The 17080-nt window shown below is 36.7% G+C and overlaps 1 protein-coding gene across 1 annotated transcript in view; it reads right to left on the bottom strand.

Annotated features, from left to right (window-relative positions):
• USH2A (usherin) overlaps positions 1-17080 on the bottom strand; it is a 387112-nt gene that overhangs the window by 45695 nt on the left and 324337 nt on the right. Inside the window, exons 59-61 of the mRNA XM_008496570.2 lie at positions 13566-13724; positions 12269-12431; positions 6527-6881 (exon numbers count right to left, since the gene is read on the bottom strand). Coding sequence (XP_008494792.2) covers positions 6527-6881; positions 12269-12431; positions 13566-13724 — 677 coding nt within the window. The remainder of the gene's footprint in view (positions 1-6526; positions 6882-12268; positions 12432-13565; positions 13725-17080) is intronic.

Consider the following 17080-nt stretch of genomic DNA (forward strand, 5'->3'; position numbering starts at 1 on the left):
ATACTCCAGATACTCTGGAAGTTTCATGATCTATAGAGGACATTCACATGCTTAATGAGGTTAGATGCTTGAAGTCAGACATTGTAAATAACCCTCAAAGGCCTAATTCCAGATGTGTGTCACTCAGCAAAAAAAAGGCTTAAGGAATGTGTGAAAACAATCTTGCACAAGGAGAAACCTGAGAATAAAATGCACCAGATATTTCCAAATAGGTAACTAATTTTTTTGTAGAAAAAGATACCCATCTACCCTGGCACTCTGGTCTAGCCAATTCAGAATGTGCAATCAGGCATAGTCAGACATAACCCTATCAGTTTTTTACTTCTGGTCCAAAGATTTATCTAAGAGCAAAGTTATTCTAATGTCACATAGCACGCAGGACTAGGGAGAAGATATTCAGGAAAAAATGTAATGAAATAAACTCCCTTACTGTAACCTTCACTAATTCAAATCAACAGTGGCCTAACAACACATTAAGACCTCACAGACAACAGATAATTTTTTTTCCTTTTACCCTGCATCCTAACTCAAAAGGATTCTTTCATTCTTGGCAGAGTTCTAGCAGGGTCTGAAGTTATGTTTCTGTGGCTACCAAAAGAATCCAGGAGACACTGAAGTGGCCTTGGTTACAGCAAGGATAGCATAAATAAGAGAGCTGAAGTCTGCCTCTGTCACCATTCTCATCCATTTCTATTACCACACTACTTCAAAATCACTAAAGTTTTGCAACGATCCCTTTCATCCTTTCTGCTCCAATTAGGCAATTCTACATGTCTGCCTTGATAGGTAGGGCTTACTGAAGCACTTAATCAGTTTCTGGAGGGGCATCATAGTGCCAATCCAAATGCTTATTTAAACAGAGCTGCAGTGCCAAATCCAGCATATTCTGCAGCAGCGTGGAAACAACAGAATCTGTGAGACACAGATTGCCTCACACAATTTTTTAAATTTTAAGTAGCCTTCAATATGAAGGAACACTTGTCCTATATTCATCCTGTGTAAGCTTAACACTCTAGAGATTAAAACACGGGAAGCATTTTATATTGTTGGGCTTTCCTGGCAAATAAAACAATTACAGCAATTCCAGTACGAGTCCTTCCTGAAACTGTGCTAACGAGGCTTTGAATCTTAAAAACTGCTTTTAAATCAAATGATTCATTTGCAAACTCATGGCATACAGCACACACATAGTAGGTGTGGGTCATTTCATTGAAATTAGAAAGCAAATGTCTCTATACATGAGAGGTCACCAGTTGTTGTAAGTTAAAATCTTTTCACTGTTAGGCATAATTAAAATACTCTAACAGTGGTTTCAGTAATTTAAACATTGCAGTATTGTTGTAATATTTTTCTAGGCTTCAAGAGTTCACAACTGTTTGGTCCAATCAAATCTGGGAACGCTGGAGAAGTTATCACCCATCAAGGTAATTACTTTCAAGTTGAAATAATTACTCCATCAATGTTAATGGTCTTTCAACTTCAATAAAGCACTCACCTGCCGATAATCACAGCTAACCTCTTGCTCTCATGCAATTCCCTCTCTATTTAGCAGGTTATATTACAGCCGTTAGAGTGGTCACTTGTCCTGAACAGCTGCTGAATTTCACTTTGATCGGCTGTGAACCATAAAAAAATTAGTCATCTGTGTATGATTTCCCCCTAACCCATAAGCCCTTGCAGAGCTAAGGATATGATCTTTTGGCTGTATTAGGGCACTGCTGAGCAGCCATCTTGTTTCTGGTTGTGGCTACTTTCCACTCACTAACAGTAGCACTGTAGCCTCATTAACTTTTGCCCTCCACAGTCGTTCACAGCTTTCATTCTTTTCTAAGCAGCACATCATCTGAATTTACAGCATGTGCAGGGATTTCACCATCTACTCTCATTGTTTTTTTTTAAAGTGCAGGCCATTTCCTTGGCTCCTGAAATAGGCATGTATAAAAAAAAATTACCAGTCCCTCTCTTTGGCATGTTTTTTTCTTATTCCTATGGCTATGAACTTCATTCCTTTTTCTGTAAGGAACTTGTCATGTCCAGTCCTGCATACTGCATTGCAGAATGATGTTATGTATGAGGAACTTAATAATTACATGGTATCTCATCTTTAATACTGCCAAACATTCACCGGTCTACATGAGGAAACAAATAAAAAATCCTACATGGATGTATTAAGTATTTCTGAATGTGATAAATCGAATGGAACTATGTTTGGGTGCAATACTTCAAATAGCTGTAAAATCCTGCATAGGAGGCATGAGTATATGACAGTACTTGATAGTACATGATATAACATTTTATAGAGAGTTTTTCAGTAAGAAGACTGTAATTATTATTTTTACTATCTTTATATATTCAGTATACAAATTACTGTCTGGTTATAACTACATAATCATGCAAGCCAAAGCCTTATTCTCCTACCAAAGTCTCTATTATTATTGCTATTCTGCAATATGTCTACAGATTTCCCTAATACAGATGAAGCATCTGCCAAGAGGAGCTTGGCCAGTGTAGTTTTATACCATCTCTCCAAATAATGTTAAAAAAAGCCAACATATGTTCTCAACTGTTAGCATAGCTGCATCCAAACCAAAGATTTTGCTGGTGCGGAGACATCAGATAAGAGATGTGTTAATTTTTTACACTCCAAGCTGATACAGCTATGCCAAAAAAGCCTTTGAAGATAAATTTAGCTAGAGAGTCTCATACAGCAAAAGCCAATGTGAGTAGACCTGTGCTTCTAGGTAGGGTTTCCCAGGAATAAGGCCTGGAATACTCACATCTATTCTTGCACCCTGTAATAAGGAAATTGGAGTTCAGTTGCACTCTGCTGAAGCAGACAAGATCCACCTCAGCTTTGGTGCCACACAGTGGTACTGGGGGTCACTGCCCAAAGCAGAGTTTTCCTTTACAACCCTCAGCTCTGGATGTTTCTTCTCCAAACACATTCTAAAAGCTACACAGTCTTACATTTTTAACTCATCGTCTTGGCTTTAAATTCTCCTGCTTCTGGTAAAAAAGCAAACACTTGATGCAACTGTCATATGAGAAACAGCATTATGTACTTAAAAAAAAAAACACAACATCTACCAAGGAAAAGCCAAAATTTACCCAGTTTTACCTCACAGCAACATTTGCAATACAACGTGTTGGATGCTTTGATGCCAATTGTCAGGTCCTGGGTTTATAATGAAATCAGTCCTGGGCCCTGTGTTCACAAGATTAAGCCCTAAGCTCACAAGAGTAAGAAGTTTGCTTTGATAATCTAGTCACTTCATTCAAATTTCTGTATATCAGGACTTACTCCCAGTCCATTCCCATATAAACACATCTGTCTCATGTCAGTAAGACACTAAATATCATTCTTGCTTTAGAGGGTTAAAATGAACTGAGAAGATATCATGGGAGACACTTGTACTGCTCTAACCAGTCTTGACTTGACTTCACTCTGCAAATAAACCAGAATGTCAGTTTAACTTGCTGTCATGTAACATCTGTCACTACACTTCTGGCCAAACAAGCTGGGCAAATGGGTGACAGTCCTCTTTAACTGTGAAGCCTCAAAAATGCCTCACATGTACTTCCCTTGCTTCTGATGGTACAGGGAGATCATCCTTTTATTTGAGAAGCAGCAGCTTTTGCTCTCAGAACTAAGTTCTCATTTTTATCTCCATAGGCAATGTAAAATTTCAAGAGGTCAGTGATAACTTTAATGTACTGGACAGCTGTACCTGTGACACCTTCATTCAAATACAGATTAATGCACCTTAGCTGGGGAGTGAATAGCTGCATTTTGGGAAGGTAAAATGGGTAAGTCTGTCAAACAGTTCGAAAACCCAGAAGATGCTTCTCATTTGGCTCTGGAAATGGATAGAAAGGAAGCTCTCAAATTAGAACATTCTGTGGGGACATTAGTGAGAGCTTAATATGTATCCTGCAGTGTCACAGGAATTTTATTTCTACTTCAGGTTTTGGTCAAGCCTTCTGCATGCCCTGTGGCAGGCAACTAGGGGTGCAACTGAAAAGAGCAAGGGTGGGATCGGCTACCGTGATTCTAGCACTGCTTTTCTTCTGGAATAATCTAATGGGATAAGAATGGAGTCTAACAGATTAAATAAAGGACTGAACTCATTGCTCGCTTAATACTTTAAGTCTTGCTTGTAACATGGAAGCTTGTGTGAGAGAATGACTAATGGTGTATCCCACGAGGGAGCTCCAATAGAGATGCTTTAGGAGATTAAATGATTTAGCCTAGTACCCCTGAAAGCTATATTTTAAAGGGGCAGAAGTTTAATCATTGGAATGCTAGTTCCTTCAATAAAATTACATTTTAATTAAAGTGTCTCATTCGCAAAGCTACAACTAAGTGTATATCAGCAGTTTCACGATAAAATTCTGTTTTTAAGGGGTTATAACTTTGAAAGTTGGTGTGCAGGTTTTTGCCTGCTGGGATAATTGACCTGACCTCCTGAGGATATCTTTGATAACAGGACTCCCTGCACTTTATGTCAATAACTTTGATTCAGCTATAGCTGTTCTGCTATATTCAGAAGAGGTAGGATTCAAAACTCAGCTCCTTGGTATAAATCAGCAACAACTCTATTGAATTAATGTAGCTGCAACAGCTTCAAGTGAGTGCAACTGAGAGAAGAGCTGTGCAGAAAGATTTCTCCCCAAAGGGTAGTATAATATTTAAAAATAAAAAAGAGTAGCAAAAATAATAATCAATAAATGTTCGTGACAAAGGACAGTAGAAAAACTATGCCAGTAGCTTCACTGCAAGGCAAGTAGAACAGCTATACATATGCTGCCAGAATGTAATTTTGATTCAGAACAGTGTTTGGGGAAAATAAAGGATTTTGGAGCCAGAAAAATACTAATTCAGTAAATAATAGCTTGTTAATTTAAAAGGCTTTTAACTGATGCTGTTAAAGAAACACACTGTAGCAACATTATTTAAAAGACCATTTTGGTAGGTTTTATTACCCACAATACAACCATCTTGGACATTTTTTGTTGTTGTTGGCATGCTTAGAAGACATTGCAATGCATGACTGGCCAGGTCAATTCTGATGCTCAGCAACACATTGCAGGCTGCTGAAGCACAGTATTAGAAGACCTGTGATTTTGCTAGTTTTCAAATCTTCAAATCTTAGGTGTCCCATTGCAGCTATGATTGTGATTGATTTATTTTAAAACAAGTTTAGGGGGTCAGTACCAGAATGATACTGAAGCAGCATAACTTTAATAACTTTAAATAACTTTAAAATCCCTATATATTCCTATGAATCAGTTAAGGACCTGTTTTCTTCTTGAAAAAAAGATGTGGGTTTTTTTGTTTTTTTGTTTTTTTTAATGGATTAAAACTTAATCCATTTAGGCTCCCAGGAAGCCAGACATTTGGAACCAAATGATCACAAGAGTATGGAAGATTACTGAGCTGGAAACTTTTCCCACTTTGTCATGTCAACATATGTCCAAGGGAGTTACTTAAAGGTTACTGTCAGGTATTCCAGAGAAAGCTTTTTAGGATCCTACTTTCAAGTCATGCAGATACTTTATAACTGGCTTAATTAAGAACTTAAAGGATTTCTGGTGTTATTCAATACAAAAAGGGCTTATGAATATCATCTAGGGAAAAATCTAGGTTCAATAAATGGAGGTGGCACTGCTGAGAAAACCCAACTTTATTACAACCTCCTTAAATATTTTCTAAAACTTACTTTAGAAGATGGCCAAGTACAGCAGTGATCCTAACATACAGCAGTTCAGTGCAACTAGATGATTTTCTACAGAAGACTAGAGTGCAATACATACATGGGAGAAGCAGTGGTAACTACACAAATGAGAACCACTTCTGTTTCTGATTTACATATCATTGTAAGTCAGTTCACAAAACAACCTGCCCTTTCCTGTGTCTATCTCTCTACACACCAAACAGAAATGTAATATATACAGACATTCATGTTTGGCAAGTCCCTTGAGAGAAAAACATCTTAGCAGTGAAGAGTATCATTCTAATATATGTACATGTAATGAAATTAAAAGTAGATCTGCTTTTGATAATGACCAATTACAAGGGGAACATACAAACGTGTTGCTTATACAAACTATGTAATTACTAATGAATTCATTCACTTTGTGATTCTAACTGCATTATAGAAGTAGAATTATATACTGACTGACTTTGTTGTTTGTGCAGGACCTGACCTGTGGAACTCTTTTAACAGTCAGACAAAAAACACAGGATGGTATTTTCAGAGAAAGGTTTTGAAAGGTAGATACATGTGCTCTGCTCCTCCAGATACAACCCATCTGTGCTTTCAAAAGATCTACTTGACTCTACCAACAATTAGACATTAATATGAAGTGTTTCAGTCTACTCTGGTCCAAACCCAAAATTTAAACACACAAAACTGCTGGCAATAGGAAACCTTACGTTTCCAATTAGTGCTAAACAAGATTTTAAAATACCGCAGAGATCAAAGAAAAGTAAAAACAATTTAAACTTTTGTGGTCCAGTTCTTACCATTACAGTTAGTGCTGTAACAGCTGGGATGTTCAATGTTGGATCGCTGTGTTTTTCTTGATAGACTACTTGATAAAGAGATATAACACCATTGGGAGAGGCAGGCTGGCTCCAGTTCAGCCGCACTGAGTATGGACTTGTTGCTTGTGCCCAAGGGGCTCCCATGCCCCAGGGAGAGGCCTCCAGAGTTTGGGTTGAAGTCCAGAGGCTGTCTACTGACCCCACAGCATTTTGAGCTCTGACACGGTATTCATAGAGAGTAAAAGGCTGTAGGGCATCAGATGCATCAATAAATTCCAAGGGTCCTGAAGACCAGATGAACAAAAGCAGCTCTTCTTGACTGCCCACAGGACGTCTGAAATAAAACCAAAAGTGATGTGTTTATAATTAAAAATAATTTTAATTGTCCCACGGTAGTAGATCCTGAAGTTCTGAGTTCAACCTGTTCCTCAGAAAAGTACACAAAGTATTGCTATACATAGCACACACACACACACACACACAAGGAACTGCCTATCTCTCTTTGCATCTTAAAGAATTTTCCTGAACTTGTGGTAGGTGCTGAGTAGTAAAGAACAGATTTTTGAAGGAATAATTGAATTATTCTCCTTGATATAGAAGAATTTTGTAAAACATGTCAAACAAGTGTGTTGTTGCAGTTCTTAAGCAATACAATCACATATTGTCCTATTAGGATAGAACACATCATATATGAGACACTCAGAATTTATAATGTGAAATTTTAAATCCATATGTAGTTGCTAAGTAATGACTTGAACTGCAGTATGGTGCAAGTTTTCAACATTTCTGAAAATCAGAATTTTGAGTATTCACCTCAGGATCCCTCATTTATGGAAAACTTATGACAAATTTATGTGAGAAAGATGCTACCTACTGAACGAGGGATAGGTATTCTATCAAGCCCTCAAAACCAAAGCTATGCACTTTTAAGTTCTGCTTTGCTCACAATAAATATTCCATTTGTTCTTGCAAATGAAATAAATAACCCCTTGTGCATAAACTTGGCAGAATTTGCAGCTCCACCACAAAAACTCATTATAATATCACAAGTAGTGCCTTCTGTAATCAACTACATATTTTTTCAATGCCACTTTTGTTTAAAATTGCAAACAACATACATGAAGACAAATTACTGTGTAGCCTTTTGGCACAACAGGTTTTTATTTTTGCGTATATGTGCATATATCTGCATGTACACACACATATGTATACATGTATATTGCATTATTACTACAGATCTGGTGATATTTTAAGTATCAGAGGATATTTCATATGATCCTCAGCCCCTTTCTAATGTGGTCCCTTTAAATATATAATTTACAACAGTTGTAATAAGGCAAGCACTCATCTTCAAAACAGAATTGTCAAGTCAAAAATGTTTGTGTGAAATTACTTGTGTTACTTTTAAACACTGCAAGAGTTGTGTTGTACTGTACATGAATTTAAGTATATCCCCTACTATTCACAGGAACCTTGGCCTTTGCAGAATGTAAAAGCACTTTTGCCCTCCAGCCCAAATTATTATCTGCCATTTCTATTGAAATTTGCATAAGTAAAATTGGTTTGTCTGACTACTGAGTGTCATCATCACTACACAAACACAGAAGCTGAAGAACTGTTTCTTGGCAAGAGAAAATATGCATTTCACAGAATTCTGTCTTTTTTTGTTGTTTTTGTTATACCAGCACCAGGGATGACTAAAAATACAAACGGCTACAACTTTTTAAAACTGATAATCTTAGCTGTTTGTAATAACATATACCCAGGTATTTACATGAAAATATGAAGATGATAATGAATATGTGTGTGTACAGACCTGTCCTTTGTGTATATTCATATATAAGGCATATAATACATTATTTTCTTACATGAAGCAAATGAATTTTTCCTTAACTCTGAGATAAGCAGGCTACATGGACATTGGTTTGTTTAAGAGTGTTAAAGTGTGATTTTAAAACAAGGAAGAGCTTTGAAATACAATGTCTCTACTGTAGTAAAGTAGGTAAATTGTAAGATGTATTGATACTGAGAATTGGCAGAACTGGGTCTAGAATGGCAGGAAAGTTTGCCTAGCAATTTTCTCTCTTGAAACAAAATGTCTGGAAGAGTCAGGGTACAAAACTTCCCATTGACCCCAAGATTTCATCAGCTATTTTTTAACATATTTTCTTGTGCTCAATTGTAAGTGCACAATAAGCCTTATGTAGAAGCCTCAGATGTTGTTCACCGACCTAACACAAGACACAGTTCTCAAAGGTGAAACACTAGTATTTCTCCAGCACCAAAAAAAAAGTCTTTTCTCTCTGTACTTAAAAACATGCTTAAAAGTGAAGAGTACATTTTAGTTTAATAGGTTTAGATTTAATAGGTTTTGTCTGACTAAGCAGTATGACACTTAAATGAATTCACGAATTTGTTTCATACATTTTTCAAAACTCTGTGATAAACAGTTTTTTCACACTGAAAGATCAAATATGCCACCAACTGTAAGCTCACCCACAAGCAAAGCTGTACAATGTAGTCTGCTTAAGTATTTAGATCTTATTACTGTGGAATATTTAATGAATGAAACTTATGGTTAGGTAAATGGTTCCATCTGTAGTGCTAAAAACTAGAATATCTTCATGTATGAATAAACTTTGAACAGAAGTGGTTGAACAGTCTGTAATCATTTCAATCGTCTTAAGATTTAAGATTCAACTGCTCATTTAACTGGAAGTGTTTCTTATGTACAATGAGCTGCAATGAAGAATAACATTTCCAAGAGCTGGATGCTGTCTCTTAATCTGCATAGTCTGATTTGCTGCTAGCATTCATTTTAAAGATGCTCAGATACAGTTATTTTTATAAGGGCAAATTCTCCCTGTCCCACTGCCAATCTGAGCCAGATGACACAAAGAGGAGAATATAATCTTCTTTGTGACAGATAACTGTAGAGCTGCATGCAGAGGACTGTAGCAACACCAACTGCAACACAACTCTGTTTTCTTATGGGGAAGGAGACTCATCCAAGGAGTATTTCCCTGAGGCCTTGCAGGTCAACCCAGAATTGTTCTTCACACCCTTACCTTTCACCATGCAACATAAGCATGTTTTAAGCCTGCTATTTTCCTTACCAGAGGGGTAGTGAGTTGTTCCTAATACATTGGGGAATCCTGGGGCGAAATTCAAATGACTGGGGGAACCACTCTGACAAAGGTAGAGGAAAATGTAACACCAGCAATGTGCCTTGGAAGCTGTCTTTGGTGCAGTTCCATGGCAAAGGATATGAGGGTAAGCAGGAATAAATCATAGTCGGTCTAGAAACCTTTATACTATAAGTCACATGAGCCAACAGCTCCAAGATATGTCCTCTGTTAAACTGCCTGTTGATTTTTCAGCACCAGGATTCCTCAGCTAATGAAAGCCACATTACAATCTTATGCATTTATACTAAATAATACAATCTTACTGAACATGACATAGACATTTTGACAGACATTCAGACACTCCCTTAAGCAGGTTGTGAACCAAATACTTAAAATTTTACAGGCAATATTTAAAGAGTCATCTCATGTGCATCCTGCACAGTGCCTGTTGGTGGTCAACAGTGAGCAGTTCCATTAGCTGATGTGGCCTATATCTTATTAAAATACAGCAAGAAATACATCACCTATTTCCATAATATTACTTTTCCAGACTAGTAATTTCTGTGGTTGTCACAGGGATGTTATACAGTGATGAATGGGAAGAGACGTAGATTGTGTGATTGTCTCATGAACCAGATTTTTTCTAATTCACAACAAAAAGTTGTGGTCCTTGATAGAAGAATTAAAAAGCCCCAATGGTGCTGTATGAATAAAAAATAAAATTTCACCATTGCTTTAATCATAAACTAACATTTTAATTCTTTTGTTTCTATGAAAATGGCTGCAAACTTGCAAGTGCTTTTATGATACAAGAGGGAAGCACTAGTCCTGCCATATTAATACAGAGGTCTGTACACACACTAGGTCCCCAAGCATTCCATGTTTTGAGTTAAATGAATTTATTTTGGTGGTGATGCAGTAAGAAAGTGGCATGTGATGAAGAAGAAATTACATGATATAACCTCCCATGGAAATACTGTAGTCTTACTGCTATAGCTATGTAAGGCTATGTGCAGCTACAAAATGAAAAAGAACTATGTGCTTACATCCCATTTCTGATTTTTTTTGCAGCTATCTGAGAAAGATTTGATATTGTTGTTGTCTAAGCACATTTAAACTTCAGCTGAAATAACTGCCAAGTGATTCATGCCTATGTAGGTGAATATAACGATTGTATCTGGAGCCCCAGTGCGCCATTTTCATTTCACTTTAAATAAAAAACAAAATGTATCTATGTCAGTCAGTGCCCTTCTGCTGTACTCAGAGGTATCAAACAGGCTACAATTATGATTGTGAAGTGATTGTGTCACATTGGAGGAAGGTTTATTGCTTTTGAGTCTGCTAGGCAGTAACACATTCTGTTTCATATTACTCTTTATATCATTGTTTGGCTGTGACTAGAATAATCAAATGCCATCAAATGCTGTCAAATTCAATTTACAGTATTTCTCATTGAAGCAGGCTTTCTGCATTATATTTCCTGTTTTCCCTTTCTATGGCTGCCATGGAATAGCAGCAGTAATCATCTGCTTTATTTACAAAACCAACAGAGTGAAGACATGTCTTGGTCTATAACATACACTTTATTCCTCTTCATGCTGGGGAGGAACCTTGTTATTTGATCAGACAATTAAAAAAAAAGCAAACAACAGGACATTTTAAGAGAGCAAGAATTTTAGTAGACTACTAATGTGTTTAAGGCAAAAGTGAATTTATATTAATCATCACTGTTGATTCCAAATGTAATTTGATTCTCTGTCTTCTCAGTGATAGCTCTAATATAATAAAATGTCCCAAACTCTCTTTGTGAGAGCCTAGGTTCAGCCCAGCATGTTTGCCACATATTGGGAAACCCAGGAACTTCAGAGTTTAACTTCCTTTCCAATACATGGCTTGAGTTTTATATCCTCTGACTTTTTGAAGCTTTTCAAGAAGGTTCCTTAGACGATAAAAGGGTTAAGGGGCACAGCAGATGCCAGTGCCCTGCTACTTAGAGATTTCTGTAAAAACTGCTATCTAGAGAGGAAAATCCTCATGCAGAGCTGATGAAGCTCCTCATTGGGAGCAAGGATGTGACAGGGAACTAGCTAGGCAGGGTAGCTGAATACAAACACCAGGGAACATAAATAGATGCAGTTTAATTGTAAGGTTATATAAAATGGAGCTACAGTGTAATTACTTATTGAAAAAGAGGAACATAACTTATCTTGGGAAAATGCTAGAAACCTAGATATCTTAAAAAACCTTAGATATGGTGAATTATTACTTTTTCTATTACAAATTTCTCAATTGCCTATAAGAGAGGACTGAAGAATGTACCTAGTGGTCTGGGTAAAAAAAGTGGGATTGAATTTTTAAAAATACGTTTTCATTTGCTTTTTTTGTCATATCTAAATCAGGAAGATGATTCCTGACTCTGCTCTTATTCTCAACTTGTCCATTCATAGATCAGAATCCTACCTCAACTTTTGAAATGTAATATATATTTTTTCACCCTCTATTTCTGCATTTTTTTTCACCTTCTGGTATATAAAGGAATAAAGAAATGAACTGTTTGATAAGACTAAGAATCTGAGTTGATAAAAGCATTTACCTGTGAATAAAGTAGTTAGTAATGATGCCATTTGGTTTCTCAGGTGGTGCCCATTTTACTTCTACAAGTGCAGATCCCAATGGTTTAATGATAGGTGGGCTCAATTCTTTAGGAGGTGCTTCAGCAGTTCTTGAATATGTTTGACCACTCACTCCACACCCACCTACAAAACCAGAATTTTGCTTAGTGATGAGAATTTCTTCCTCAAAAAAAGTAATTTTAAAAAATCAAAATACAAGTAAACGACTACATCCTTTCCAAATGAACTATTTGATGGCAAGACTTACTATATGAAAGCAGGAAATCACCCAAGAAAGCAAAGACAAGACAGCACTTCACGAGTTTTGATAAAACAAAGAAATTAAATAAAATTTTCATGTATTCTTAATACTTTCCCATATTAAATTATTTAAATTTCCTTTCAGAAACTGTCTAGTCTCAATTGTTACATTGTCCCCACAAATCTCTTTGAGATCCCATGATGGTCTCCATATTGCACAAAAATGTCCCCACACCAGGAAAAGAAGTATGAGTTAAAGGGGTTTAAGACAGTGAGATTTTTTTGAGAGAAACATGAGAAGTAGCTACTGTGGACATCACTGACATGCTTGGATGGCAGTGCCAGAATTCCCATGTCTTTCATGAGCATGAACTTTGCTTTGCAATGGAGCTCAGGATGGAGCACTTCCAAAGTAAGATACCACAAGGACCAGATAATACAGTAAAAGGAAATGAATGTCAAGTAAAGAAGCTCCTGGTGAAATGGTGCCTCATTTCACCTAATTTCATTATTAAACACCCATTTAAATTACTGCAGCTACAGTGATGAATTACTCCTAATTTTCACCAGGGCAGGTGAGAAGAGAATTGGTTCCAAGGTGTCATTTTAGAAAGACTTATTAAAATAGGATTTTGAAAATTTCCATTAAAGTCAAGGAATTTGTTAATATTTGGGCTCCTTTCTCTTGTCTTTTTGATCACCACTTCTTGCTGGTGAACAGTCACAGAACTTTGTTCTGTATGCACATTTAAAAAATAGTTAAGCTATTTGGGAAGAGTTTTTAATAAAATGGCACATATTCCCTAAAATGCATTTTTAAAATCTCTGTATAAAATATTAATGATATAACATGCAGAAATATTTAATGCTTCATTCAGTGCTAGGCTTTCTTCTTGGTAGGCAAACATTTGACTCCAATGCAGACAGAGGATTTAATAATTTTTGCTGAGTTGAATCTATTTGGAAAATGTCCATTCCCTTCCAGCCACAGAAGTGAGTCTTCTAACATCATCTTACCATTCTGGCATGCTTGTATTCTTATCTCATACAGGGTGTAAGGATCTAGGCCATCAACCAAAGCAAAATGTGCTCGACCTACTGGCTTCACCAGCAGAGTGGGACTACTTGCATTCAGTAAGATATTGTATTCCAAAGGCACATTGACAATGAATATCCCTGTTGTGAAACAGAGAAGAACCAGTGATTATCTGAAATACAACAGTGCAGGACAACTTCAAAGAAGCATTCATCATATGCAATTTTAAATGTAAGCCCCCTCTGGAGGTTTTGCCTACTGCCTCTTTCAGAAACTAAAACTATTTAAAGATAAACTGGAATAGATCCATCTGCCCATCACATCTGGAAGACAGATGTTACAGTTCTTAGTTAAAATCAAAATTCATTTCAATCAATGACCATGTTGCAATTGCTACTCTTGAGAAGAGGAGTGACCTTATGATTGGGAACCAAGCAGTTTTTATTTCTTTGTTTTGGAGGGGCAGCACTGCTCTTTGAATATAGAGCCATATGATCAAAGAAGTGAATTGCCACCATTTAGCAAATTATCCCTTGTTAGCCCAGCAGCAGTAGCTGTATGTAGGTCCTTAGCCTGCCTTACCAGTAAACTACAATACACTAGCCTGAACCAAGAAACATCATTTTAACTGAAAAAAACAAACCAACAGTTTTTAGTATTGTTGAAGAAAAAAACCCCAATTTTTACTATTTTGTTTTAATTCAAACATTTCCCCCCATATATTGCTTCCCATGCTGTCAATTCCTAATTTTCCAGTCTGGTTGAGAAGCTGAAAAATCAGCTTTTCCCCAAGAGCATGCTAAGCCATATGCCATCCCCTCAGAATGATTGGCAGAGGTTCCTGTATCTTGTTTCCTCCCATTTCTCAGGGTTGATTTTGGGTTTTTTTGGTTGGCTTGACTTGGTTTCATATTAGGAAATGGGCTGTAGGCTTTTTATTTTTTTGTCCACTATATACTGTTCTATGCAGACAGCAGAAGTTTCATGAAACCAAGAGAATACAAAGAAAAATCTGTCCAGTGTTTCCTTCATTCTGCAATCATATAAGGCATAGTCTTAAAAGGAACAAAAATCAAAATTGAGAGGATACCTTTCTGAAATGAGTCAAGACTGTTAAGAGAATATATCTCTTTACACACAAGACCTACTTTAGCTGTCTTTGTAATTGCACCAAGAACCCGATGTCTAGAAAAATGGCTTTCCAAATCTTGAGAATCTTTCCATTTGCAATTTTGGAAAATAACTCCATTCTTCCTCCTAATTGTGGTTTTGGTCCTTTTTCTGGTAAAGTATCCACATTGATACTATGACCTACTATTACCTTGAAGCTAAAAAGAGTGATTTTTTTCCACAAGCAGTTTGCAAGAAATTGGAAATCAGAGATATTCCAAATTACAAAGAACTGATGTGCTTTGGAAGATCAGAAAAATCTTTGAAATACAAAGTTTTTACAATTCCCAGAAGAAAAATAGGACATAAAAATCCCAAAGAAATAAGATGCTGCTGCCTCACTAGATGCTAGACAAAGGAAATGCCATTACAGTAAAAGGCTGAAACAATAGCCCTGAAGTGGAAGCATCCCTTCAATCTTATTCGGCTGCTCAGGAAGAAAAAAAGATATTCAGATTAGTCACTGGAAGAGGTGAAGGAAGAAGGAGACAGAGAATGCAAAAATCCCACTGAATATTTTTTCTTTTTCACTGTAAAGGTTTTGAGGAAAACACCAAAATCTAATCATTAAGAATGGAATAATAGAAACACAACTTAAAATCATGCAAAATCATAGGATGGTGTATGTTGAAAGGGACCTACTCCAGCCTCCCTGCCATGGGCAGGGACACCTCATCTAGACAAGGATGCTCAAAGCCTCATCCAACCTGGCCTCGAACACCTTCAGGGAGGTGGCATCCACCACATCTGCTGGCAGTCTGTTCCTGAGTCTCACTACCCTCATACTGAAGAACTTCTTCCTAAGATCCAGTCTAAACCTATTCTTCAGTTTGAAACCATTTTTCCTTTTCCTCTTCTGGATGCTCTTATGAAAAGCCTCTCTCCAGCCTTCCTGCAGATTTCTCTCAGTCCTGGAAGGCAGCTACAAGTCCCCCCAGAGTCTTCTCTTCTTCAGGATGAACGATCCCAGCCTCTCTCAGCCTCTCCTTGTAGCAGAGATGTTTCAGCCCCTGGGTCATCTTTGTGGCCCTCCTCTAGACTTGTTCCAACAGATCTATGTAAACCTCTGTCGGGTCATCTTGAAGTAGATGGCTTCTACAGCAACAAAGAAAATTATTTTTGTCTGTAATATATGGAAGATTAAATGCACTGGAAGAATGTAGTTGAGTGTACAGTGTATAACTATACCTCTAGTTAAAGACATATATTACAGCTAAATGAGCTTTTTTTTTTTTTTCCTTTTTTTTTTTTTTTTTTTTACCCTATAATTGGAGCACCTGTTACACAACAGAATATCTGAATTTAAGAGCTTAAAATGAAAGACAGCACATCAAATTGAAATCTTTTCTCTAATCTTGGCGTTAAGGTACCCTTCTTCTCCAGATCTGACAACAGACCAGATATTTCAGCCAGAAAATCCCACTATCTTATGAAAGTGACACTTCTGTACATCTGATCAGTGCATTTATTCTAGGCAAAATTTGCCATAAACCTTTGAACTTGAAACTATTCAGAATGCTCGATTTCCCATGGAAGATTAAATACAAACAAAGGCAGCTGAATCCAGCTATCAGTATGCATCAAAGAACACAGGTGTCCATATCTCAGCAGAAATGCTGAAAAAAAACCCACCAAACCCAAAATCTTTGCTAAAGGTTAGAAATATATTAGGAATTATACCAATAATACATATGATCAGGAGATAATAGTCTCAATAAGTGAAAATGAAATTGTATATAAAACAAAGATAACATGAAAAAAACCTCCAATATCCAATGGAAATATTTCTACAATTGGATGAAATTCATTGACTGAAATTCATTGATCATTTTATAACCTGAAAAATAAAGTATATATGCTCATACAACACAGAAACCTGTCAAGAAAGCCCTTTCTTCCTGAACAGCCTTCAGCAGCTGCAGCCAGTCTGAAACTACTACCTTGAGTGCTCTGATGACTGAAGGAAATGAAATGGGCATATTTGTTAAAGTCAGCTGGGAAACCACACGACTTGGTTAGTTCCATAGTTCATAAATTTATGTCAGTATAAAAGGAACCTTAAAAGCACAAGTGAACCAATTTACCCTAAGAGCAAATGGCAGTTTTGTTATTTGGTGTCAAAGTTACCATGAGCACAATGACAACCTGCCATAACACATTTTCATGTTCACTAAAGAACAAGGATTCAGTTGGTTAATATTCCCAGCAATATTCTTTTTCATAATTTACAACAACTAGATGCTGATAGGTTATTTAACATTTATGAAGTTAAGATGTAATCAGAGAAACCCTGATTATCTTTACAAATAAAAAAGTTAAATTATTC

The sequence above is a fragment of the Calypte anna genome, chromosome 3 (assembly GCF_003957555.1).
Source record: "Calypte anna isolate BGI_N300 chromosome 3, bCalAnn1_v1.p, whole genome shotgun sequence".
In the NCBI taxonomy this organism is placed as follows: domain Eukaryota; kingdom Metazoa; phylum Chordata; class Aves; order Apodiformes; family Trochilidae; genus Calypte; species Calypte anna.